This window comes from Cetorhinus maximus, chromosome 26 (assembly GCF_964194155.1).
Source record: "Cetorhinus maximus chromosome 26, sCetMax3.hap1.1, whole genome shotgun sequence".
NCBI classification, from domain to species: Eukaryota; Metazoa; Chordata; class Chondrichthyes; order Lamniformes; family Cetorhinidae; genus Cetorhinus; species Cetorhinus maximus.
Window position 1 is genome coordinate 28,109,322 of NC_135904.1, and position 24,857 is coordinate 28,134,178.

At 44.2% G+C, this 24,857-nt stretch overlaps 1 protein-coding gene across 1 annotated transcript in view; it reads right to left on the reverse strand.

Annotated features, from left to right (window-relative positions):
- The window catches only part of LOC144668399 (multiple C2 and transmembrane domain-containing protein 2-like), a 474,049-nt gene that overhangs the window by 312,660 nt on the left and 136,532 nt on the right, over window positions 1-24,857 (reverse strand). The window contains exons 3-4 of the mRNA XM_078530407.1: window positions 21,521-21,583; window positions 11,710-11,824 (exon numbers count right to left, since the gene is read on the reverse strand). Of these exons, the coding sequence (XP_078386533.1) occupies window positions 11,710-11,824; window positions 21,521-21,583 (178 nt within the window). The remainder of the gene's footprint in view (window positions 1-11,709; window positions 11,825-21,520; window positions 21,584-24,857) is intronic.

The window sequence follows — 24,857 nt, forward strand, 5'->3', positions numbered from 1 at the left end:
TTTGGAACTCTTCCTCAAAAGGCAGTGGAAGCAGGGTCTTTGAATATTTTTAAGGCAGAGCTAGATAGCTTCTTGATTAGCATGGGGGTGAAAGGTTATCGGGGTAGGCAGGAATATGGGGTTGAGGTTACATTCAGATCAGCCATGATCTTGATCGAGAGGTCAATTGGCCTCCTCCTGCTCCTAATTCGTATGTTCGTATGTACGTCATCTCAGCATCTACCCTGTCAAATCCTATAGAATCTTTGTTTCAATAAGGTCAGCTCTCGTTCTTCTAAACTCCTATGAGTACAGGCCCAATCTGCTCAACCTTTCCTCATAATATAGCTCCTTCATCCCAGGAATAACCGAGTGAACCTTCTCTGAACTGCTTCCATTGCAAGTATATCCCTCCTTAAGTAAGGAGTCTAAAGCTGTACACAGTACACTAGGTGCAGTCCCACCAAAATCCTGTTCTTTTGTAACAAGACTTCTCTACTTTTATACTCCGCCCCCCTTGCTATAAAGACCAACATTCCATTTGCCTTCCCAATTATTCACAGTACCTGCATGCTAATGTTTTGTGATTCATGTACAAAGACACCCAGATCCCTCTGTACTGCAGCATGCTGCAAGTCTCTCTCAATTTAAATAAAATTCTGCTTTTCTATTCTTCCTGCCAAAGTGGACAACCTCACATTTTCCCATATTATCCTCCATCTGCCAAATTTTTGCTCACTCACTTAACCTAACTGTATCATTTTGCAGATTCTTTGTTTTCCGATCCATTTTTTTTTATCACTAGCAGCCATCCTTAATTGAAGGGTGAGCCTGCCCTCTGGCCATTAATTAGCCAATTCGGGAAAGATCACTGCCAAGTGGCCATATCCTACATGGGGTGGGGTTGCGAGCCCCATTTTACCCTGTTGTTGGGGTCATGAAACTTTTTGAAGAAGGGGTGTTTTCCATGGTGTGTTAACGAAAGGTTATCTCTCAGCCAACATAAAATTAAAAACTGGGTAATTGGCCCTCCATCTCATCACTGTTTGTGGGAGAAAACAATGTGCAGCCTGGCTGCTGTTTGCCTATGTTAAAAGAGTAGCTACTCTTAAAAAGTAATTCATCAGCTACGACACACTTTGTGATGTGTGGCAGGAGTGCAAGAAACTATATAAAGGAAAGTTAATTCTTTTTTAAACTTCTGTTTGTGTGTGTTCAGGACATGAATGACACCAGTAAGGGTGCATTTATTGCTTATCCCTAGTTATCCTGATAAGATGGCTTGTCTTGATGGTAAGGCTTGTCTTCTCAAAACAATTACAGCTGAATAGCTCATTAGGCCACTTTCAGAGGCATTCTTGGAGCCTGGCATTGATTTGTCATGCCCTTCCACTTATTTCGTGAATGCTGTTTCATGGCAGAGTTTGTTGCGCTGAACATAATTCATGCTTACAACCCCGCCCCCCACCACCTTTTACACAAGTTATACCACTTTTGGGCAAATTGCACTAAAAAAAATCAAAGCAGCAAACGTTTTGCTAGTGTCCATAACTTGAGGAAATTGTTCCTTATTTTGGCTTTTTACTTTTTGACAGCATACACAAAGATGTTTGGAGCACAATAGGAATGCTTTTTTTAAAAAAAAGGCCAGTGCCCATTGTTCCCACAATAAAAAAAAACCTTGCATTTAAACAGCACCTTTCACAACTTCAGGGTGCCTTAAACCTTTTTATGGCAAACGAACTGGTTTTGAAGTGTAGTCGCTGTTGCAATGTAGGTAACATGGTGGTTAGTCCACGCACAACAAGCTCCCGCACACAGAAAAGTGATCATAACCAGAGAATCCTATTCTGCGATGTCGGTTGGGCCACGAACATTGGTCCTGACACCAGGGAGAATTCCTCTGCTCCTCTTCAAAACAGGATCATAGGATATTTTACACCCACAAGAGGGCGGACGTGACATCTGTTGAACGCCCAATTCGAAAGACGGCACCTCTGACAGTGTCAGCCTGGATAATGGGCTCATGTCCCTGGAGCGGGACTTAAACCCACAACCTTCTGACTCAAAAGTGAGTGCTGGCACCAAGTCAAGGCAAACACCCATTTTACAATACTAGTTATGCTTTGTAATGGTTCCCCAAACTTGTTGATCCAGACGAGACCCCTCAATTTGTCACAGTCTGGCTGGGGCACCCCCACATTGTTATGCCCTGGGTCAGGAGGGATGAGCTGGCTCCCTGTGTTTATTCTGCATCACCCCCACCCCTCCTCCCGTTGCAGGATTTAATGTAAAACAGGATCCCTTTCGCAGATACCTTTTTCCAAGATCCAATCGTGCTGGTTTTGAAGGAGCCAATTTGATCAGACTTTGAATTAAAGGTAAGAGTAAGTTTATTAACTACTAAAGGCAAGAAAGGATAAAACATGTGTATATACGGTCATACAGATTTTATCATGGGGAGGAGGTGATTGAGTGTTGCGGCCGTTGCAATTCGAGATTCCAGTAGAGTTGACTCTGGTAGATGAATAGTCAGTTTCAAGGCTCCAGTATGTTGAATTCGGTAGAGAGCATGGGAGATCGGGATACCTGCAAAATGGCGATTTGCAGGAGTACTGTGTGCGGCTCTTACTTCTAAGCCAAACTTCCGGCACTCGCTCGCTCAGAACACCCAACAACGGGTAGACACCAGGGCTGCCTTTCAGCTCACTTTTAACCCCTTCTTTGTATATTCCAAGTGGGAAGCAAATTCACAAATCTGTCTGGGCATTGCCCACAGGATTTCTTGATGAGATGATACTCACCTCCCATTATGTCCCATTGCCTCTGCCGGAGGGAGCAATTATAGTCTGAATGTACCTGTCTGGCAATGGGATGGGGTTCCATTACCTCTTAGGGAGCGACCCTACAGCATTCCAGCCAGTGGCCGGTGTGCATTTTAAAAACTCAGGCCTTGTCCAATATTTCCAGATGCAATTCAGTGCTTTTCCTACACTTGGCTACAGGCACACGTAAGAGCAACAAAGCTTGAACTGTTTAATTGGTGGGAAGAACAAGCAGAGGGAATATGAAATAATGGATACCTGCCGGCATATGTGCGCAAATCGTTGAAGGTGGCAGGTGTTACAACCAGTCCCCAAATAATAATCCCCAATTTGTTAACTTCCCGAATGGGACCCCAATTTTGTTACGCTCCCGGTGAGAAGGAATGAGCTGGCTCCCCTTCTTCATTCAATCCCCGCAGTTGGTCAATAACAAGGTTAACTTACAAGGGGTCCCTTCCCCACCGTGGATACCTTTTCTGAGTCCAAATGTATTTTTTTTCCCCCCCGAAGGGGCCAATTTAGCCAGGCTTTCTTGAGTCAAAGAAAGAGTAAGTTTATTAGTTACTAAAAAACCGAAGCAAAATAATAAAAATGCAACACACATACACACAGATCAGAAATTTGAAGTTAAGGGTGCGAATAAAAGTTAAAAAAAGATATATGAATCAGTCTTTGGCTTATTCATACATTCAAACCTGGGGGGGATGGTCACAACTTCACACATACACACACACACGATAGGAAAGAGGAGTTTTTTTTTAACAACTCTGAATAACTTAAAAGAAAAAAAGCACCACAGATTTGGGTATCAGGTTACATGATTGCCAGAGTCCAGAAACTCAGTGTCCAATGAGGGTTCCTTCACCGAGGAGTTTCTGTTTAAGCTGGTTCAGCTGGCTGAAGGAGTTGTAGAATTCCTTCAATGGTGACGCAGGGATGAAGTTGGTATACAGAGACTGTGTCTGCTGGGCAGGCAGTGGCAGCAATCTTCCTGAGAAACAGGCTTTGAGGAGAGTTTAGACTTATGTAGGATGTTGGGGTCAGCCTGGAGTCCTACTTTGCTGTTTGCAGGCTGGAAGTTAAACAGCAGACTGAGTTGTGAGTCTGGAATTGTAGCACTAAAACTTTCCAAAGGCCAGGAGCTTAGGTCATGTGATGATGCCCATTAATGAGTCAGTTGAGGGCTAACAAGCAGTTTCTACACCTCTGGTCAAAATCCATTGTTAAACCTCAGGAGGCAAATGAATATTTTTGCACCTCTGTAGGTATAACGAGTTCCAATGGCTCTCCCTTTGATTTGCTCCAGGATGGGGAAACAAGTTGTCTGCTGGTCCATGGTTTCATTGCTTGTAATGTGCCTTCACAATGAGAGGTGTTAGATTCCAGAAGGATAAGTGTTGACTGTAACTGCTGTTGGAAATTTCCAAAAACTGTAGCCAATTTGTGAATCATGTGTTTTGAAATGGCTCTTTTTTGATTCAGCAAAGTCCACTTCTTAAATAAGCAAAAAAGGAAGGTTTGATTTTAACAGCTTAAGATCTCTTTCATGTCTTATGGACATGACAGGTTAATAAGGGGCATAGGGCATCCTGGCCTTCATAAATAGAGGCACACTTTAGGAAGGATGTAAAGATATTAAAGAGGGTGCAGAAAAGATTCACAACGATGGCTCAAGGGATGAGGGACTTAGTTACGTCAATAGTTTGGAAAAACTGGAGTTGTTCTCCTTAGAGAAGAGAACATTGAGAGGAGATTCGATAGAGGTGTTCAAAATCAGGAGGGATGCAGACAGGGTTGATACCTGTTTCCATTAGCAGAAGGATCAAAGACCAGAGGACACCGATTTGAGTTGAATGTCCAAAGAAGCAAAGGAAACAGGAGGATAAACCCTGTTACACGTTGAGTGGTTAGGATTTGGAATGCACCGCCTGAGACTGTGGTGGAGGCAGATTCAATCATAGCTTTCAAAAGGGAATTGAGTAATCTTCGGAGTGGGATAAATTGCAGGGCTGTGGGGAAAAGGCAGGGCAGTGGAACTAGCTGAGCTGGTCTTGCAGAGAACCAGTATGGACACAACAGGCCAAATGGCCTCCTCCCGTGCTGTAACCATGGAGGGTCAAAATTAATGCCAATAACAAAAATCAACATTAAAAGAATAATCATAAACATAATTACAGATTATATCTTAACTTGATTTATACCAAACAAATTGAATGAGAAAAGGCTCTTGTTAATTGAAACCTTCCAGGTATGTTTGTTTATCTAAGTGGATGCAGATGTTATTCTTGGTTTATTATTGCATCTTCAGTTGTCAGCTTTAAAATGGTCAGTCCCTCCTAAAAATCTGCATAAAATCAAACACGGGAAAATAACAATCAGAGTTTGATTACTACATGAAAAAGGAGATTATTGTCTTGACGTAAATCATGCTAAAGGAAACCTTATGTTTGGTGGTCTCTGGATCAACAGTAGTAGAAATTATTGCTTACAACATAACCACCATCACTAATTGGTTCCAAGGCTAATGAAGTGCAGCTCCTGGCATTTTTATCTTCCAGTTCATGTTCTGTTATGGGTCAGTCTCCATATCGCCTGCCTTGTAAGCGCTTGCAAATTGGTTGGTTCTCAATGAAGGTAGCACATTGAAGAGAAAGTACACTTATTAAGAATTCTAACTTCTGTTTAACAAAGGTCAGATACATTCCGGTGGCTTGTAAAAAAAATGAGCTGCCCATAAGACCAAAAATTACTGAAGAGATTCAGATAAAAACAATCTGGATAATTGGCATCGCAAAGAATCTCATTTTGTACTTGCAAAGTTTTTGAACCACATTCGCGTCTTCATTTTCACTCAGATTGTCCAACTAGAGAAATTGAGAGTTGTACTTGTAAATCGCTGTTCAGCCGTCTGCTAATGTTATTCACTGAACAAGTAACTATAATTAGTATACGTCTCCTCATTTTTAATTACACAGAGGAATGTTTTAGTGTCCTAAGGAAGCTTCAGGATTTCAATGTTTTTATTATCTTCTATCTTGTTGAAATCTGGTTACCTGAAGACACTCTGAACTGTTACCTTGAAGAGAGCAGCCCACAAAGATTTACTGTGGATTTCCCCTTTCCCGACATCAGTTTGAATCTGGTGCCAGGTCAAGGGGATCTCCAGGTGTCCATCAACAGTGATGTCATCAAGCAGACGAAGCAGCCTATCACACTGCAGTATTCCCATAGACAGCAAGCTAGGAACTAAATGTACTGAGTATCATTCACTTTTAACTTACATTTTACAGAGAATAAGTGTTTGGGGTGCACACAAGGGATTAAAGTAGAAGTTGAAATATCAAACAAACCTTAAAGAAAAATGTTTTAAAAATGTGAATTTATCATAATGGACTTTCCACGAACCTAAAATTAGTTTCCCAGGGCCAGTCAGACTTTTTAAACAGCAATTATAAGTTTTATATGCCACAAAAAAAAACTTACCTACACTTCTCCCGTCCAGAAGACAGGAACGAAAATATATATATCTGTATCAACCTGGCTACTCTACAAAATTATTTTTTTTAAAATGGACAAAGGCTTTTCCCTGACTAACCATGACACATACCAAAGGAATTTCAAACCTTCAGAAACCAGCAGAGACCTTGTTATCTTTAAAGAGGTGCTAATGCCCCTGTGACTGCAGAAAATCAGATTTCAAATAAATGCATCCACACCCTTTATATTTCTAAGGCAGAGCTGACCAATGGAGACAGCATGTCTGCAAGGGCAAAGAGACCCTGACGCCTCTATTAAACACCTCAAGATTACGGACCTGGGAAATGCATCCATTGTCCTACACTCAGGAGAAGAAGTGGGATATATGTCACATGGCCTCCCCAAGCTGCTAGGACCTGTAATGTTGCCGTGTGGAACTGAACCCAGACAGTCTACCATTTTACCATCTCACAGGTAGCAACAAAAAAAGAGTTCTGTACAGGTAAACTGCCCGGCCCTCATCTATTTTGTGTACTCCTGGAATGTTGGAACTCCTGTGAGACTCATTAATCTCCACGTGCCTTCTTTCATTGTGGAAGTCTGGAAAGGTAGGTCACCCTGCAACAGTTTCAGCCTACAAATCTCTGAAGGGATACACCACTGGACTTTTGATTCTGGACTATGCACTCATGTAAAACGATAACTCTTATTTTTATCATGGTCTTGCTATGTACCCCTTTCTTTCCCTTATCTGTCTTTTATTGTATGAGAGCAGAAAGGGGCTAACGTTATGAAAACCCCTTCCCGCGTTTTGTGCGTGTGTAAAACAAACCAACCCTCTTATTTGACCTTATCTTGACTTTGCTGTGGGGTTATTAATAGTGGACTGGATCACGCCAAACTGAAGGGTTGGGGAAAACAGGCCACCGCTTATAAAAGGGGAAATCAGAAATCAAAAGCACCTGTTTACTGACAGGTAGTGAGAGGAGAAATCAGGGCTGTTTAAATTAATCCCCCTCCTGTACATAACACACATCGTTCAACAAGGTAGAACTTTTTCAAGTTTTTCTTTTACAGTGAGACTAACAATTCAAAAAGGACAAGTTCTCATCAGCTCACCGATTTCAGTCTGTAGAAACTTCAATAATGCACCAAATACAACCATTGTTTTAATATTCTACACACGTGCGGACTCCAGAGGTTGCTATCAGTTTCAGAGAACAAATGTCGATAAGCATTGACAGTTTCACTGCCATTACCATTGCAAAATCTGGGCCAATACACAACGATAGGGAGAATCCAGTTTCTTCTTTGACAAGTCGTGCAGTACTGAGGGAGTGCTGCACTGTTGAAGATGTGGTCTTTCAGGTGAGATGTTAAACTGAGGTTCCATCTACCTTCTCAGGTGGACATAATGATCCCATGGCAGTGTTCGAAGAGCAGGGGAGTTCTTATCCCTCATTCAACATTACAAAAACAGATCATCGGGTCATTACCACATTGCTAATTGTGGGAGCTTGCTGTGCACAAATCAGCTATTGCGCTTCCTATATTCAAACAGTGACTGCATTTCAAAAATACATCATTGACTGTAAAATGTTTTGGGACATCTTGAGATGATGATAGACATTATATTAATGTAAGTACTTTCTTTAGAAAAGAATTTTAAAAAAAGAATACAATAATAGTGAAAATAAATCAAAACTCACCAACTGATGCTAAATTATTGACTTTAAACCAACCATTGATCATTTTCCGCCACTTGGGAATACCATTTCACAAAGATGAGAAGGCATATTTGAGGAAACCTATTATACCTGGTGGAGATGACTTTGTGGTACAAAATGTCCTGACTCTTTTTAGTGCTGCTGAAATAAACACTTTGAAGTCTTGAAGTCAGTGCACAAAGCAACCAGCTGCAGCAAGGGAAAGGGTGCAGTGGATCAGGAGATGAAACGTAATGGGGATGACAGTGGTCTCCACTTGCTGTGTGAAACAGGGTGACAGCAAATCAATGCTGACTTTTCACCAACTTCTTTGGAAACTGGCTTTGGAAAATATTGTCAAGATTTTTAATTTCAACCCAAGTAAAAGCGACAATGAGATGAGGAAACTGGTCTCTATAAAAAGAGTTTGAACTACTGTGGCTGGACTTTCTAGTCCCGAATCAGGGTGGAAGGGGGACAGGACCAAGATTGGTACTACATTCAATTCTCCTGCACTGCTGGCTCAGTTGGCTATACTTTCACTTCAAGGTCAGGAGTACATGGGCTTAAATCCTACTCCACTATTTGTGCTATGTCAATGCTGGAGGGCAAGCAGGCTTGACCTCAAAAACAGCCCTGGCCATGACTATGAAAGGAAAATAGACATTGACCAGAGCTACTGCATTCACCATTCCAAACAATAGGCCACATCAGAGGAAGTTAGCAAAATAACCACCTTCAACTATTAATTATTGCCAAAGGTTGATAACTGCCAATCAATTGCAGAAGGCAACCACAATCTTGAATTTATATAGAAGAATATCCGAGTGGGGAGGCAGGAACAATGATGAAAGGTACGGTTCCATAGATAGGTTTCAGGTAGGTTTCAGGTAGATTTCAGGTAGGTTTCAGGTAGGTTTCAGGTAGGCATGTAAAGGTGGGCAGGGAGAAAGACAGGTTGTGGAGAGAGTTTAAGGAGATAGATTAACAGCTGAGAGTTGCATCACTGAGGGTGGAACAGAGGAGGGAGGGAACATACAAGCGGCAAACTGTGTCATAATTCCGGAACAATCCACAATGGGACATTTGCCAAGAACGTTCATTTGAACCCTGCCAGTTATTACAAATACCTCAATTGTCTCACTTTGGTTCCCATAGGCTCATGAATTCAATATGGACCCATCCCGAGTTTACTGTTTGTACAGCTAGGCTAGATTCGCAAACTGGCTTCTTTGTAAATCGATGATGAATGAGGTGAATTGCAGTTATAAGTATAATGTCTATGTTTACACTAGTTTTATGGCTGAATGAATACTTAACAGAAAGATCTTCAACCTCCAAGGATCATTTGGCTGCAATCCTCAGACCTAAATGATTCAAGATTTGGCCAGGACTTGTTGTTTAACTAGACTTGTTCTTCAGAATGCAAAGATTGAAGGATGAAAATCAAAAGTTAAAGGCCAGTACCAAGAAAGTGAGGACAACATTTTCACAGATCTTTGGTGGCGGACTTGGTGACGGGGACTGGCAAACTAGCCAGAAGCCACATCAGGACATCCCCCGGCACCTATTCCCACCACTGGGGATGTTGTCCAGCAGCAGGGCTGGGAGACAGATTGGCTGCCCACTGAACAGAGGCGGGGAGCCAATTAGCATATTTAAAGACCCCCAACTAGGGGCAACTTAGATGGACCGCTGGCATTTTGTGGGTGTTGGAGCATCCCCTCGCTACATATGAAGGCTAAAAGCTTAATGGAGGCGGCTTCTCTACGGCATCGGAGGAGAGGGAGGATTATCGGTGTCAGAGGCTCCATGGCACAAAGAGGGGGGCGCGGGTGAGAAAAGCAACACTCCAGCCCCCAGCTGGAGGGGTTTCCCTTCTGATCAGAGGGGGCTGCTTGCCCCCTCCAAATTGTTATTTTAAATTGACCCTACCCCCAACGGGGGTGCCTCCATGTTGAGGTTCCCTTTCAAACCCTGGCCTGCCTCAGCAGTGCCCGGCTCTGATTGGGTCGGCAGCATCTAAATCCCACCCACCGTCCTTAATTGGAGGGGGTTCTCGGAGATGGCCAACGAGCAGGCTGCCTCCGGGAGGATCCCTGCCAGCAAGTGCAAGCTCGGGATTCCCATTTGGGATCTCAACGTTGGGATCAAATGTCACCAGAAAACTCAGCCCTGAAATTCAGCAACTTAGGAAACAATTACTTGGGAGTTGGAGATACTTTATTTTTAATTCGAAAAGGCAAACCAGAAATAAATATATTTAAACTAAGGTGCCGACAGTAAAATCAATGAGGGTGATTTTGAACCCCCCCACCCCCCAATTCGGAGACTCTCAGACGTTACCCCTATAGAAATATGAGCTAGGAATTGGTGGTAACATTTTCACCTTGGAATCAGGGTCCCACTCCGAAGCATTTACAGGTTCGTTACCAAAAAAATGGAAGAAATCTTCCCTTTAGCTTTGTTCTCAAGATATCGTTATCATGACAGGACAGGAAGGAAACACAGAATGTTTGCATTCTGGGAGTCACAGAAACTATGTCCTTATAGCTAAATTCAGTGAAGTTTACATGCTTTTAGGTGGGTTTATTTGCCAAAACTAAACTCTTGCTATGTTTTGCCCCCAAATCCTCAATTCAAACATTTTTCTCTTTCATTGTCATGAACTTGCCCAGCTGAAGGACAGTGTTTCTCATGTGCACAGTCGCTTCACTCCACCTCCTTTCATCATAAGCCTAGGCCAGCCAACAGTCATGGGCGTTCAATGGAGAACAGAAAAAACAATACAAACTGAATTAATTGTTTCTTAAACAGGATTTCAGATACGACTACAGGAACGGATATAGCAGAGAATATAAAAGAACTGGTCAGGCCCATCCCAAACTTTCGTTCATTATTTTTTTTCCAGATGTGCTTTAAATCGTGACTACAACCACATCTCCTCATTCTCCTATCTCCCAGTTTCTCGCTCCACTTAATCATCCAGTTGTTTCTCCCCAATAAAGTCACAGCCATATTCTTACCTTCCTCTTGAGAACTCCTCAGCACTATTTTCTCAGTTGTTCTCAAAAGATCACAAGACATAGGAGAAAGAGTAGGCCATTCAGCCCATCAAGCCTGCTCCACCATTGAATAAGACCATAGCTTATCCCATTGTGACCTTAACTCCACTTTCTTGCTTGTCCCCCATAACCTTTGATTTAACCCAGCCTCCACTGCACTATGTGGAAGAGAATTCCAAACACTTAACAACCCACTGTGAGAAGAAACTCCTCCTCATCTCCGGTCTTAAACGGGAGACCTTTCCTTCTTAAAACTACACCCCCGAGTTCCATATTCCTCCACAAGGGGAAGCATCCTCTCAGCCTCTACCCTGTCAAGCCCCCTCAGAAGCTTATAGGTTCCAATAAGATCACCTCGCATTCTTCTAAACTCCGAGGAGTGAAGGCCTAACCTGCTCAATCTTTCCTCATAAGGCAGTGCTTCCTCCAAGCAAAACGCCACATGAATACGTTACCCAAATTATTTCTTTTGCAGCTGATATTCTAAAACAAAGCAGGCTACTATCGAATAGCCAGGGACTGAAAGGGGAGGCCACATAGACGCTACTTTCACATTCAAAACATTTGGTGAATCTTTGTCCTTAGCGCATGTTGAAACTGGTAACATGGGCCCGTTACAGTGGGGTTAAAGAAACAATCGGGATTAAAATGTCTTACCACAGCGATCCCTGATTACCAGATTCCGGCCTTCCTTCAGTTGGATTGTTAAAAGGTACGAGGTCACACCACACGCCAATGGATCTTCACTTCTCCCTTCTTGTTGTTCGAAGGCCTGCAATTAAAACAGCTGCATCACAAATACATCAAATGTTTTTTTTTAAGTGACAGATTAAATGGGGTTTCATTATGTTTCATCATTTTAAAATGTCACAACAGGCGAGTTTGGTAAGGCATCAAACTCACCCCTGAATCTCATGTTTAGTTAAAGGATGGTACGAGAGGGAGTTCCGTGCTGCACAAGAATTACTGGTCAAGTATACTTAACTGTGAAACAAAAACAGAAACAGAAATACCCGGAAAAACTCAGCAGGTCTGGCAGCATCGGCGGAGAAGAGCACAGTTGACGTTTCGTCAACTGTGCTCTTCTCCGCCGATGCTGCCAGACCTGCTGAGTTTTTCCAGGTATTTCTGTTTCTGTTTTTGTTTTGGATTTCCAGCATCCGCAGTTTTTTGTTTTTATACTTAACTGTGAGTTGTCTCAGTCAAGTAAACAGATAGTGAGGAAAACCAGAGTAGTATTTTTAAAAAACAGTTCATTTCAAGCTGTATGTTCGAAACATTATATTTAATTTCAGGCTAGTGGAAGGCAAAGGGGACTCCCTGTAGCTCCTTCGTTGGGCAGGAGCAAGGGTGGGAGAAGCTGCTATTGAAGTAACAGCTAGTTGGGATAGATAGTAGAACTGCGTGCATGGTTGAATTGGACCATAGAGAGGAGATGGTGGTGGAGGATGGAGTGACTGACCCGTAAGTCATAGAGTCAGGGTTTTACAGCACAGAAAGAGGCCCTTTGGCCCATCGTGTCTGTGCCAGTCATCAAGCCCCTATCTACTCTAATCCGTAAAAGACCCATAGCCTTGAATGCTATGGCATTTCCAGTGTTCATCTAAATACTTCTTATACGTTGTGAGGGTTCCTGCCTCTACCACCCTTTCAGGAAATGAGTTCCAGATATCCCCCACCCTCTGGGTGAAAAATGTTTCCTCAAATCCCCTCTAGACTTCCTATCCCTTACCTTAAATCTATGCCCCTTCGTTATTGACCCTTCCTCTAAGAGGAAAAGTTTCTTCCTATCTACCCTATCTATGCCCCTCATAATTTTGTACACCTCAATCAGGTTCCCCCTCAGCCTTCTCTGCTAAGGAAAACAACCCTAGCCTATCCAGTCTCTCTTCATAGCTGAAACACTCCAGCCCAGGCAACGTCCTGGTTAATCTCCTCTGCACCCTCTCCAGTGCAATCACATCCTTCCTATAGTGTGGCAAGCAGAGCTGCACACAGTACTCCAGATGTGGCCCAACTAACACGTTATAAAGTTCCATCATAACCTCCCTGCTCTTGTACTCAATGCCTTGACTAAAAAAGACAAGTATCCCATATGCCTTCGTAACCACCTTATCTACCAGTGCTGCTGCCTTCAAGGATCTATGGACATGTTCCTCCTCTGATCCTCTGTACTTTCTAGTGTCCTACCATTCATCGTGTGCTCTCTTGCCTTGTTAGTCCTCCCAAAATGCATCACCTCACACTTAAGGTCACAGTTATCAAGGTCCCAGTTATCAAGGGTTTGATGGGTAGCTAGAGAGAAACAATTTTCTCTGCTGTGGGATTCCAATGCAACAGGAACTGCAAGTTGGAGGGGCAGCACCTCATCTTCCGATTAGGCACTTTACAGCCTTCCGGACTTTATATTGAGTTCAACAACTTCAGACCATGAACTCTTTCCTCTACCTTGATCCCCTTTTTTTAATCCCACCTTTTAAAAAAAACATTTTTATATATATATTGTATATTTTGTAAATCATTTTTTTAAATCCTTTTTCCCCATCCCCACCACCACCCCTCCCCCATAGGCCCATGTGTCACTTGTTTCCAGGTTGTGCTTTGACAGAGCGCTGACCTTGCTGTGCCATTAACACATTCTGCTATCTTACCTTTATGCCACATGGACACAAGACAAAGGGAGTGTCAATGGTAGTGTTAAAGACTAAAGCAGGTGCGGAGAGTTTTTTTTTTAAACATCTTGTGTCCATTTAGGGAAGGAAATCCGCCATCCTTACCTGGTCTGGCCTGCATGTGATTCCAGACCCAGAGCAACATGGTTGACTCTTAACTGCCCCTGAAGTGGCCTAGCAAGTCACTCAGTTGTATCACACTGCTACAAAGTCTCAAAAAAGGAATGAAACTGAATGGACCGCCCGGCAGCAACAATGACAACGGCAAACCCAGCCCTGTCGACCCTGCAAAGTCCTCCTTACCAACATCTAGGGGGGGGTGATGCCAAAATTAGGAGACCCGTCTCACAAACTAGTCAAGCAACAGCCTGACAGTCATCCTCACAGAATCATATCTCACAGGTAATGTCCCAGACACCACCATCACCATCACCATCCCCATCCCTGGGTATGTCCTGTCCCACCGGCAGGACAAACCCAGCAGAGGTGGCGGCACAGTGGTATACAGTCGGGAGGGAGTTGCCCTGGGAGTCCTCAACATCAACTCCGGGCCCCAAAAAGTCTCATGGCACCAGGTCAAACATGGGCAAGGAAACCTCCTACTGATTACCACGTACTGCCCTCCCTCCGCTGATGAATTAGTGCTCCTCCATGTTGAATGCCACTTGGGGGAAGCACTGAGGGTGGCAAAGTCCCAGAATGGACTATTGGACTTCAATGTCCATCACCAAGAGTGGCTCAGTAGCACTACTACTGACCGAGCTTGCCGACTCCTAAAGGACGTAGCTGCTAGACTGGGTCAGAGGCAGGGGGTGAGGGAACCAACAAGAGGGAAAAAACATACTTGACCTCATCCTCACCAACCTGCCTGCCGCAGATGCATTTGTCCTTGACAGTATCAGTAGGAGTGACCACCGCCCAGTGGTTATGAAGATGAAGTTCCACCTTCACATTGAGAATACCCTCCATCATATTATGTGGCACTACCACCGTGCCAAATGGGATAGTATCAGACATCTAGCAACTCAAGATTGGGCACCATGAGACTCTGTGGGCCATCAGCAGCTGCAGAGTTGTACTCGACCACAAATCTGTAACTTCATGGCCCAGCATATCCCCCACTCTACCATTACCATCAAGCCAAGCGATCAATCCTGGTTCAATGAAGAGTACAGCAGAGCATGCTAGGAACTGCACCAGGCATAACTAAAAATGAGGTGTCAACCTGGTGAAGCTAAAACACATGACTACTTGCGTGCCAAACAGCACAAGCAGCAAGTGATAGACAGGGCCAAGTGATCACACAACCAATGGATCAGATCTAAGCTCTGCAGTCCTGCCACATCCAGTCGTGAAGGGTGGTGGATAATTAAACAACTCATTGTGGGAGGAGGCTCCACAAATATCCCCATCATCAATGATGAGGGAGCCCAGCACATCAGTGCAAAAGATGAGGCTGAAGCATTTGCTACAATCTTCAGCCAGAAGTGCCGAGTGGATGATCCATCTCGGCCTCCTCTGGAGTTCCCCAGCATCACAGGTGCCAGTCTTCAGCCAATTCGATTCACTCCATGTGATATCAAGAAACAGGTGAAGGAACTGGATAATGCAAAGGCTATGGGCCCTGACAATATTCTGGTAATAGTACTGAAGACTTATGCTCCAGAACTTGCTGCGCCCCTAGCCAAGCTGTTCCAGTATAGCCACAGCATTCGCATCTACCCAGCAACGTGCAAAATTGCCCAGGCATGTCCTGTACACAAAAAAAAAACGCAGGACAAATCCAACCTGGTGAATTACCGCCCCAACAGTCTACTCTCCATCATCAGTAAAGTAATGGAAGGGGTTATCAACAGTGCTAGCAAGTGCCAAACGCAATAACCTGCTCACTGACGCCCAGTTTGGGTTCCACTAGGGCCACTCAGCTCCTGACCACATTACAGCCTTGGTTCAAACATGGACAAAAGAGTTGAACTCCCAAGGTGAGTGAGAGTGACTGCCCTTGACATCAAGGCCACATTTGACTGAGTGTGGCATCAAGGAGGCCTAGCAAAACTGGAGTCAAAGGGAATCAGGGGAAAATTCTCCACTGGTTGGAGTCATACCTAGCACAAAGGTTGTGGTTGTTGGAGGTCAGTCATCTCAGCTCCAGGACATCACTGCAGGAGTTCCGCAGGGTAATGTTCTTGGCCCAACCATCTTCGGCTGCTTCATCAATGACCTTCCTTCCATCATAATGTCAGGTGTGGGGATGTTCGCTGATGATTACACAATGTTCAACACCATTCACGACTCCTCAGATACTGAAGCAGTTCATGTCTAAATGCAGCAAGACCTGGACAATATCCAGGCTTGGGCTGACAAGTGGCAAGTAACATTCGTGCCACACAGTGGCAGGCAATGACCATCTCCAACAAGGGAGAATCTAACCATTGCCTCCTGACATTCAATGGCATTACCATCACTGCATCCCCCATTATCAACATCCTGCGGGTTACCATCGACCAGAAGCTGAACTGGACTAGCCATATAAATACTGTGGCTACAAAGGCAGTTCAGAGGCCAGGAATCCTGCAATGAGTAACTCACCTCCTCACTCCCCAAAGCCTGTCCACCATCTACAAGACACAAATCAGGAGCGTGATGGAATACTCCCCACTTACCTGGATGGGTGCAGCTCCCACAACACTCAAGAAGCTTGAGGACAGGACAAAGCAGGCCACTTCATTGGCACATCCACAAATATTCACTTCCTCCACCACCCACATACAGTGGCAGCAGTGTGTACCATCTACAAGATTCACTGCAGGAATTCACCAAGGCTCCTTAGACAGCACCTTCTAAAACCTCGGCCACTGCGATCTAGAAGGACAAGGGCAGCAGATAGGTGGAAACGCCTCCACCTGGAAGTTCCCCTCCATGTCACTCACCATCCTGAATTGGAAATATATCACCGTTCCTTCACTGTCGCTGGGTCAAAATCTTGGAACTCCCTCCCTAACAGCGCTGTGGGTGTACCTTCACCACATGGACTGCAGCGGTTCAAGAAGGCAGCTCACCACCACCTTCTCAAGGGCAATTAGGGATGGGAAATATATGCTGGCCTAGCCAGCCAAGCCCATGTCTCGTGAATGAATAAAAAAAAGGAAAATTGCTTAACATGATGAAGTTGGTGTGTTATGCCGTTAGGGACCGTTAACGTTTAAAGTGAAATCATAATGCCCAGCAATCAACCGGCAGAACTACGCCACAAGATTTCACATTTTTAACAAAAACAAACTTCATTGTATATAAGAATTAAACAAAGCAAGATTATTAACTTAACACTGATGCAATGAACTCAGTTGCACTTTTTACTCCCCTCCCCACCCCCCAAAGAATTCCCTTATACATTACAACAATCTTGAAGCTCATCCACTTCTTTCGGGCCAACCCAAAGGTATACCACAGCCCTCAGAAGTCACTTTGCTTTCTCCTCAGTGTTCCAGCTATTCTCCAAACTATGAAATTTCATGGTAATCCTTCCATTAGCGATCCTCCAATTTTCTTTAAGACCTCACGACTGTGGATGTCTCAGCTCCTTGCTCTTGTTGCCAGCAGATGCCCAACTGCCTTCTAACAGCTTTCAAGCTAACTCTGCTGACTCCTTTCTGCCACAAGGCTCTGTGAGGACCACTGTTGATTTCTTCCTCTAGCTACAAGCTTGGAAAATCTTCCAGCTGCTTTTTCCGTCCTGAAATCTAAACTGAGCTTAAACCCCACTCGCATACTTCATGGTGAACAATGGAGTTACTATTTTCTCTGCTTAAAGGCAGGCCTGACTAACAATCATCTCCTGTTGGCTCTCTCAGTCCAATGAGATGCAATTTACACCAAAGCAAAACTGCCTGTTTTCTGAGCAAACACTTAGAGAAAAGAACCATCTATACCCACTGAACATCTCTATGACAAGGTGGCATACGTTGGGATGGTCTCAAACAGAAATGTAAGATATTATTTTACCTTCAACACCACCCTTTGATTCTACAACCCATATGAATAGTTTGTATTTCTAATGAATGTTACTGCCCTCTTTCCAGACCAACTGGTTCCAATAAGAGGTTCAGAGGTGGTTCACCCATTGTATCGGTATTTCTTCACTATCAACTCGATCCTTGTACAATAAGCACAGGGTACCTTTTAGTAATAAACCCAAGTTTGTTTACGTTGCCTTTACACCAGAGTTGTTTTCACCAGTTGCTGTACCAGGTGCCCCCATTTTTCTATAGTTAAAACTTTAATTCTGAAAACTAAAAGCTATATTCTAAAAAATATGGATTATGAACTGGATATTAACAGGTGGGTGAAGGTGACATTTTGAAATGAAGTGGAATGGCACTAATGCTCATGCAGTCGCTAACAATGTCAGTAAACACTGGGCAATGGAAAAATATTAAGTTAGGAGTTAGGTAGGGAAGGGAATGAAGGGAGAACTCCCCTTGTCGACCTAGCATGGGATCTTTTACATCCATCTGAGAGGGGGAGGGGGGGGTAGATGGGGCCTCAGTTTAAAATCTCATCCAAAAGTTAGCACCTCAAACAGTGCAATATTCCCCCAGCACTATACCAGGGTGTCAGCCTATATTACATGCTCAAGTCTCTGGAGTGGAGCATGAACCTACAATCCTCTGCGCCATAGTGGTCATGAGGCACGGGGAGGTGCCGGGAGGTGAGGGAAGGCAAGGTGGCTTCTATTTCTATTACGTTGTCACCGCTCATGGGGGAAGAAAAGAGAAAGGTCAGCCTTTGGCAGCAGTGCTGTATTGTTAATGAGGCAATGGTGCTGCCACTGGCAACAAAAAGAATTACCGGGAATTGCCAATGACAAATGCCAATGACTGTTCGTCTACTCCAAGGCTCAGTGCAGGTTGACAAAGCAGCTGTCAAACTGCTGGTCTCTGCCAACAGCTGTGAGGTCGCAGCAAATAACTTTAGTCTTGAGAACGGTCCTCATGCACTTGTCACTTGTGAGTGCTCACAAACGCCTCATTTGCAGAAGATTCTACAATCCTGAACACACTTGGCTGACAATGACACCAGCAATCAACTCCAGTGTACCTGTTTGCCCCTGGATTTGCTCGATAGTTTTGAAATACCCCTGAGCCTGGATTCACCTTTCAGAAACCAAGGCCTAGAAGCTTCTTTACCGGCCGACAGCCCCCACCCCTCCCAAGCCAATGCCACACAGCCTCATTTGCACTGGAACAAAGGCTGGCATATCTTTTCCCCTCGGCATACCAGCCTCTGTTCATGCCGCATCCTCGATAGGCTCAGAGTGCGGGATCCTGCCACATTGGGAGGCCCAGCCCCCTCTGATGCAAGTACCCAGCGGAGACTCGGAGAAAAGTTCCCCCTTTACTGGGCCCTGTTGCAGCCCCAACACAAGTGTCACGTCAAAGTACGTTATGAACTTACAGCCAATACTTTATATTTTTAAAAAGTGAACCAAAGGTTGCAAAAGATGGCTGCCCGAGGGTCACCTGACTTCTCTTGTGGATTGAATCCAGTGCCCCGTCTCAAGAGGGATCAAAAGGGCTGATGTTGTATCAATGCCTTTCCCGAAATTAATTCAAACAGGTCATTTCAAATTGAATGGGTCATTCAAACACAAAGACACCGGCTGTCTCAAACTCTCAAGGTGTCAAACAACAACACAGGATGTGTAAGTAACAGGCCACCCTTTTTTCAGAAAAAGGACTTTGAACTTGTACGAGTCACATGATGAGAAGTCATTTGGCTGTCTACTTTAAAAATTCAGCAGAGAGAACTCCACTTAATCCGCTGAAAGTCATCCAAGCAGCCATGGTAATGAACAGCAATACCTTGAAAGTGGGAGAAGGATTCCCTCCAACCTGTTCCAACTTTCAACTTCATGGCGTCAACTGAGAACCAACCTCCTCAAAATTCGACTACAAGAAGCCTCGCAGCTTACTGAGAGTCCTCTGCTTTAAAAGAGCTTCACTTTAAATAAAGCATTAACTTCATCTAAGAAACTACAGGCCTGCCACAAAAGAGACTAGGTAAGCATAAGTTGTAACTGATCTGGAGAGGGGGGGCAGTGATGGGCTTGATGTCCCCCACCTCTCCCACCCAAGGTCCGAGCAGGGTGGCCTGCCGAGATTCCCCCATCCTGCTGCTGGCCTCAAAATTAGCCACTTAGTTGGCCTCAATGGGGGCGCGGTCAGATGGGCTGTCACGGGCTTCACCCGCCCTCGTAAAATTGTGGTGAGGTCAGAGCAGGTGGGAGAGCAGCGGGAAGGTCACCCATGAATTTTCTGCCCCCACTGCCTGGAAATAAGCTGGCAGCTGCTCCTTGTATCTAATGGATAGTCACTAAATGCAGATGTAGTTTTACCCCAACACTAGCAGGTAGACACAAAGAAAAAGGACCTCTTTTAATATAAAGAAGTTACCATTGTACCCACAACTTAGCCAATCTTCAGCCGCTCCAACAGTCCGCCTATCGCCTTGCACACATCAGTCGGCTCCTTCTGTTAATCCTCTTAAAATAATCCCAATTCAGTTACATCCTCCCACTTACACCCATCACCCCAATGAAGACTTGAGGTCCTAGACCCAATGTAAATAAAAAGATTTTGGGGGTTGAATTGGCCTTTGGTGGCAACGCCTAATGGCCAATAGCGAATGGGCAGCTTGTTTAACAATTCGACCAATTTCCTTTTGTGTTTGTGTGCAAGAAAATTGGTCAGGTTGTGAAAACAAACTGTCAATTTGCTATCATCCATTTTCCATTATCAAAAAGCAATTAGACTCCCCCCCCCACCCCCTCCCAAGTATCCACACTAGGACATAATCAGACTTCACCCCATCTCCCAATTGTCGCTTCAGTCATGCCTGACCCAGACCATGTGCTTTCCTGCTCCCTCTCTCCTTTCGATCTCAACCCCAGGATGCAATCTATGCGTTCAGTCCCTTCGTCAACTCCCACCCTGGGCAGGCCTTAGACTGTGCCACTTAACAACAATAACTTACATTTATATAGCACCTTTCACATAACGGAACATCCCAAGGTGCTTCACAAGAGCATTATAAAACATAATTATATATTAGGTCAGATGACCAAAAGTTAAAGAGGTGGGTTTTAAGGACTGTCTCAAAGACGAAACAAGGTAGCGAGGCGGAGAGGTGAATGGAGGGTACTCCAGAGCTTGGGGTTAGGTAACTGAAGGCATGGCCAGAATTAAAATTGGCAGCTCACAAGTGGCCAGAATGAGAAGAGTGCTGATATCCTGGAGGAATATGGAGTTGAAGCAGCAAAACAAGGATGTAAATTTTAAAATCAAGATGACCTGGAACCAATATAGGTCAGTGAGCAGAGCAATGATAGGGGAATGGGACAGTACCTTCCTTCCTAGCCCAGGCAGACCCTGGAATTCAAACTCAGTCCCTTTTTCCCCATTTTACCTCAAGCAGGCCTTGGACTGTTCGAATCAGTCCCTCCCCTCAATGCTCTCTCTCAGCCACGTGCATGTGAACATGCAACAACCCAGAAGCTACCACACAGTTTTTCTTAATCTATTAGATTGTTTTATCTAAAGTCTCATACCCAAATTATTAGGACCGCATCAAATTTGACAACTTAGCGGAAATATTAACTCATTTAAATTATTAAAATAGTGTTGAGAGGAATTTGATACGAGCGGATTAACCATCTATCCAAGTAACATCATTCTCAGTTTGTTCTAAGCTAAGGAGCCCTTCAACTCTTAACCGATTAAAAATTGTTATTCACATACCGTTTCGTCAAAGAACTGTGAACCCTGCGACGAGTCTAGATCAATGCTTTCACTGAGATCTTCCTGAAAGATAAAATGTTCAGGTTAGTCACATGAAGGAGTTCAGAGTAAGCATTTTTCATCAGCATTGAGTGCAATAAAACAGAGAGAGATAAAAGCATTAAGATAATAAATAGGTTATTGAAGAAGATATAGATTTGGGGATTCAATGTGTTTTTTTTTATCGTGAGAATTATGGGATACATCTTACCAAGCAACTACATTAGACCAGGAGTTCATTGATTCATATGAGCATGCAAATTAGGATCAGGGGTAGGCCATTCGGCCCCCTGAGCCTGTTCTGCCATTTAATAAGATCGTGGCTGATCGGATTGTGGCTTCCACTTTCCTCTACCCTTTTGAGTCCCTTGACAGTCAAGAATCTAACTCTGCCTTAAATATAATCCATGACCCTGCCTCCACCAGGCGAAGAGAGTTCCATAGACTCACGGCCGTCTGAGAGAAAGAATTTCTCCTCATCTCTGTCTTAAATGGTAGGCCCCTTATTTTTAAGCTGTGTCCCCTAGTTCTAGTCTCTCTCACACGGGGAAACATCCTTCCAACATCCACCCTGTCAAGATTCGATTTGTCCACTTTATAAGAATGTAGTTTTGTAAAAATATAGCTGTGATTGAAACGATCTGACGCTCAATAAAAATGTAACTACAACAGATATATTTTATCCAAGAGGTAAATTGTAAGTGGTATTGATACTTATATAGTGTTTGAACAATGTGCATACTAGCCAACCGTGCCGGTGTGTCATAACGAATGCCGATATGCAGCCAGTTTAATAGGAAAACACTGGACTATCTAATAGTAAATGCATAAGACCAGTATAGCTATGTCATTGCCCCAAGATACCAGGTGCAGTATAAAAGCAGCCATATGGATCCCAGTTCTGCATCCCAGCAAGTCTCTGATGTGAATGTTTAGTGCAATGGACCATAATCAGGTATTCAAGGTTGGGACAAACCATCTGTAAAACAGCAGTAATAGCAGAGTGTAGGCACAAGACTAGGTCAATCAGACCCGCCGAGCTTGCTTGTTCTCTTAATTAATCCATGGTTGATCTGCACCTCAATACCATTTACCTGCCGTTACTCCTTATCCTTGCCCTACAAAAATCTACCCAGCTCCAGTTTTGAAAGTTTCAACTGACGCCCAGAATCCAAAACCTTTCGGGGAGAAGAGAGTTCCACACTTCCACTACCATTTGCATGAAGGACTGCTCCCCAATTTCACTCCAGGACAACCTGGCTACAATTTGAACATTATTATCCTCTTGCTCCAGATTTCCCCCATCAGAGGGAAAAAAAATAAAGACTTGCATTTATGTAGCATTTTTCACAATCACCGGGCACCTCAAAGACCTTTACAGCCAATGAAGTACTTTTAAAGTCTAGTCACTGAAGGAAATGCGGCAGTCAATTTGCGCACAGCAAGCTCCCGCAAACAGCAGATAATCTGGGCTTTTTTGTGACATTGACTGAGGGAAAAATATTGGGCAGGACACAAGGGGATAACTCCTCAGCTCTTCTTCGAAATAGTGCCATGAGATCTTTTTACACCCACCCGAGCAAGCAGATGGAGCCTCAAGTTTAACATCTCAACCCAAAAGATGGCACCTCCCTCAGTACTGCACTGGAATGTCAGCCTTGATATTCGGGCTAAAGTCCTAGAGTGCGACTTGAACCCAGGGATTTATGATTCAGAGGTGAGAGTGTTGCCAACTAAGCCACGACTGACACTCAAAAGACTTTCTCTTTCCTATCATCCTTTGGGCGGTGGTGGGGGGGAACTTCTGCAATGTACAGATTGACATACGACTACATCCTATTTTCAGTGAGCTCGCTCATCGTGAACGACCTGTGTCAACTCCACCAAGCAGTAATTCTGTACCGCATGGTCTGTGCACAACACAGGTTAAATCCATTCCGATTCATATCAAGGAATAAAATAATGCAACCATTTCAGGAAGGAATTAACCATGAGTGTTTATATTCGTCCAGTGCTCAGCCATTTTTTTTAAATTAAAAAAAGCAACCAGTTCACAAATACTATCAAAATATCAACCTTTGTTTGTGCCAAAGAATACCTTTGGTACCTAATAGTGTCTTGCATTTAGTTATAATGGTTGTGTAAGGCCTAGTACTATAGAGCAGCAGACTAACAGCAGCTTCAAAACCCATGACCACCACCATCTAGAAGGACAAGGGTAGCCGATAGATGGGAACACCATCAACTAGAAGTTCCCCTCCAAGCCACTCACCATCCTGACTTGGAAATATATCACCGTTCCTTCACTGTCGCTGGGTCAAACTCTTGGAACTCCCTTCCTAACAGCACTGTGGATGTACCTACACCACAGGGACTGCAGTGGTTCAATGCAGCAGCTCACCACCATCTTCACTGAAGCCCGTGTCCAGTGGCGTACCACAGGGATCTGTGCTGGGTCCCCTATTATTTGTCATTTATATAAACGACATAGATAACTATGTGGGGGATAGGATTAGTAAGTTTGCAGATGACACAAAGATTGGCCGGGTGGTTAACAGTGTGGTTTAGTATCTTGGGCTACAGAAAGATATAGGCAGGATGGTCAAATGGGCAGATAAGTGGCAGATGGAACTTAACCCTGAAAAGTGAGAGGTGATGCACTTTGGAAGGAGTAATTTGACAAGGAAGTATTCAATGAATGGCATGACACTAGGAAGTTCTGAGGAACAAAGGGACCTTGGCGTGTGTGTCCATAGATCTCTGAAGGCGGAGGGGCATGTTAGTGGGGTGGTGAAAAAGGCATTTGGGACACTTGCCTTTATCAATCTAGGCATAGATTACAAAAGTAGGGAGAGGTCATGTCAGAGTTGTATAGAACCTTGGTGTGGCCATAGCTGGAGTACTGTGTGCAGTTCTGGACGCCACATTATAGGAAGGATGTGATTGCATTGGAGGGGGTGCAGAGGAGATTCACCAGGATGTTGCCAGGGATGAAACATTTAAGTTATGAAGAGAGGTTGGGTAGACTTGAGTTGTTTCCATTGGAACAGAGAAGACCGAGGGTCGACCTGATCGAGGTGTACAAGTTTAGAGGGGAATGGACAGGGAGCAGCTGTTCCCCTTAGCTGAAGGGTCAGTCACGAGGGGACACAAGTTCAAGGTGAGGGGCAGGAGGTTTAAGGGGGATGTGAGGAAAAATCTTTTTACCCAGAGGGTGGTGATGCTCTGGAATGCACTGCCTGGGAGGGTGGTGGAGGCGGGTTGCCTCACATCCTTTCAAAAGTTCTGATGAAGAGTC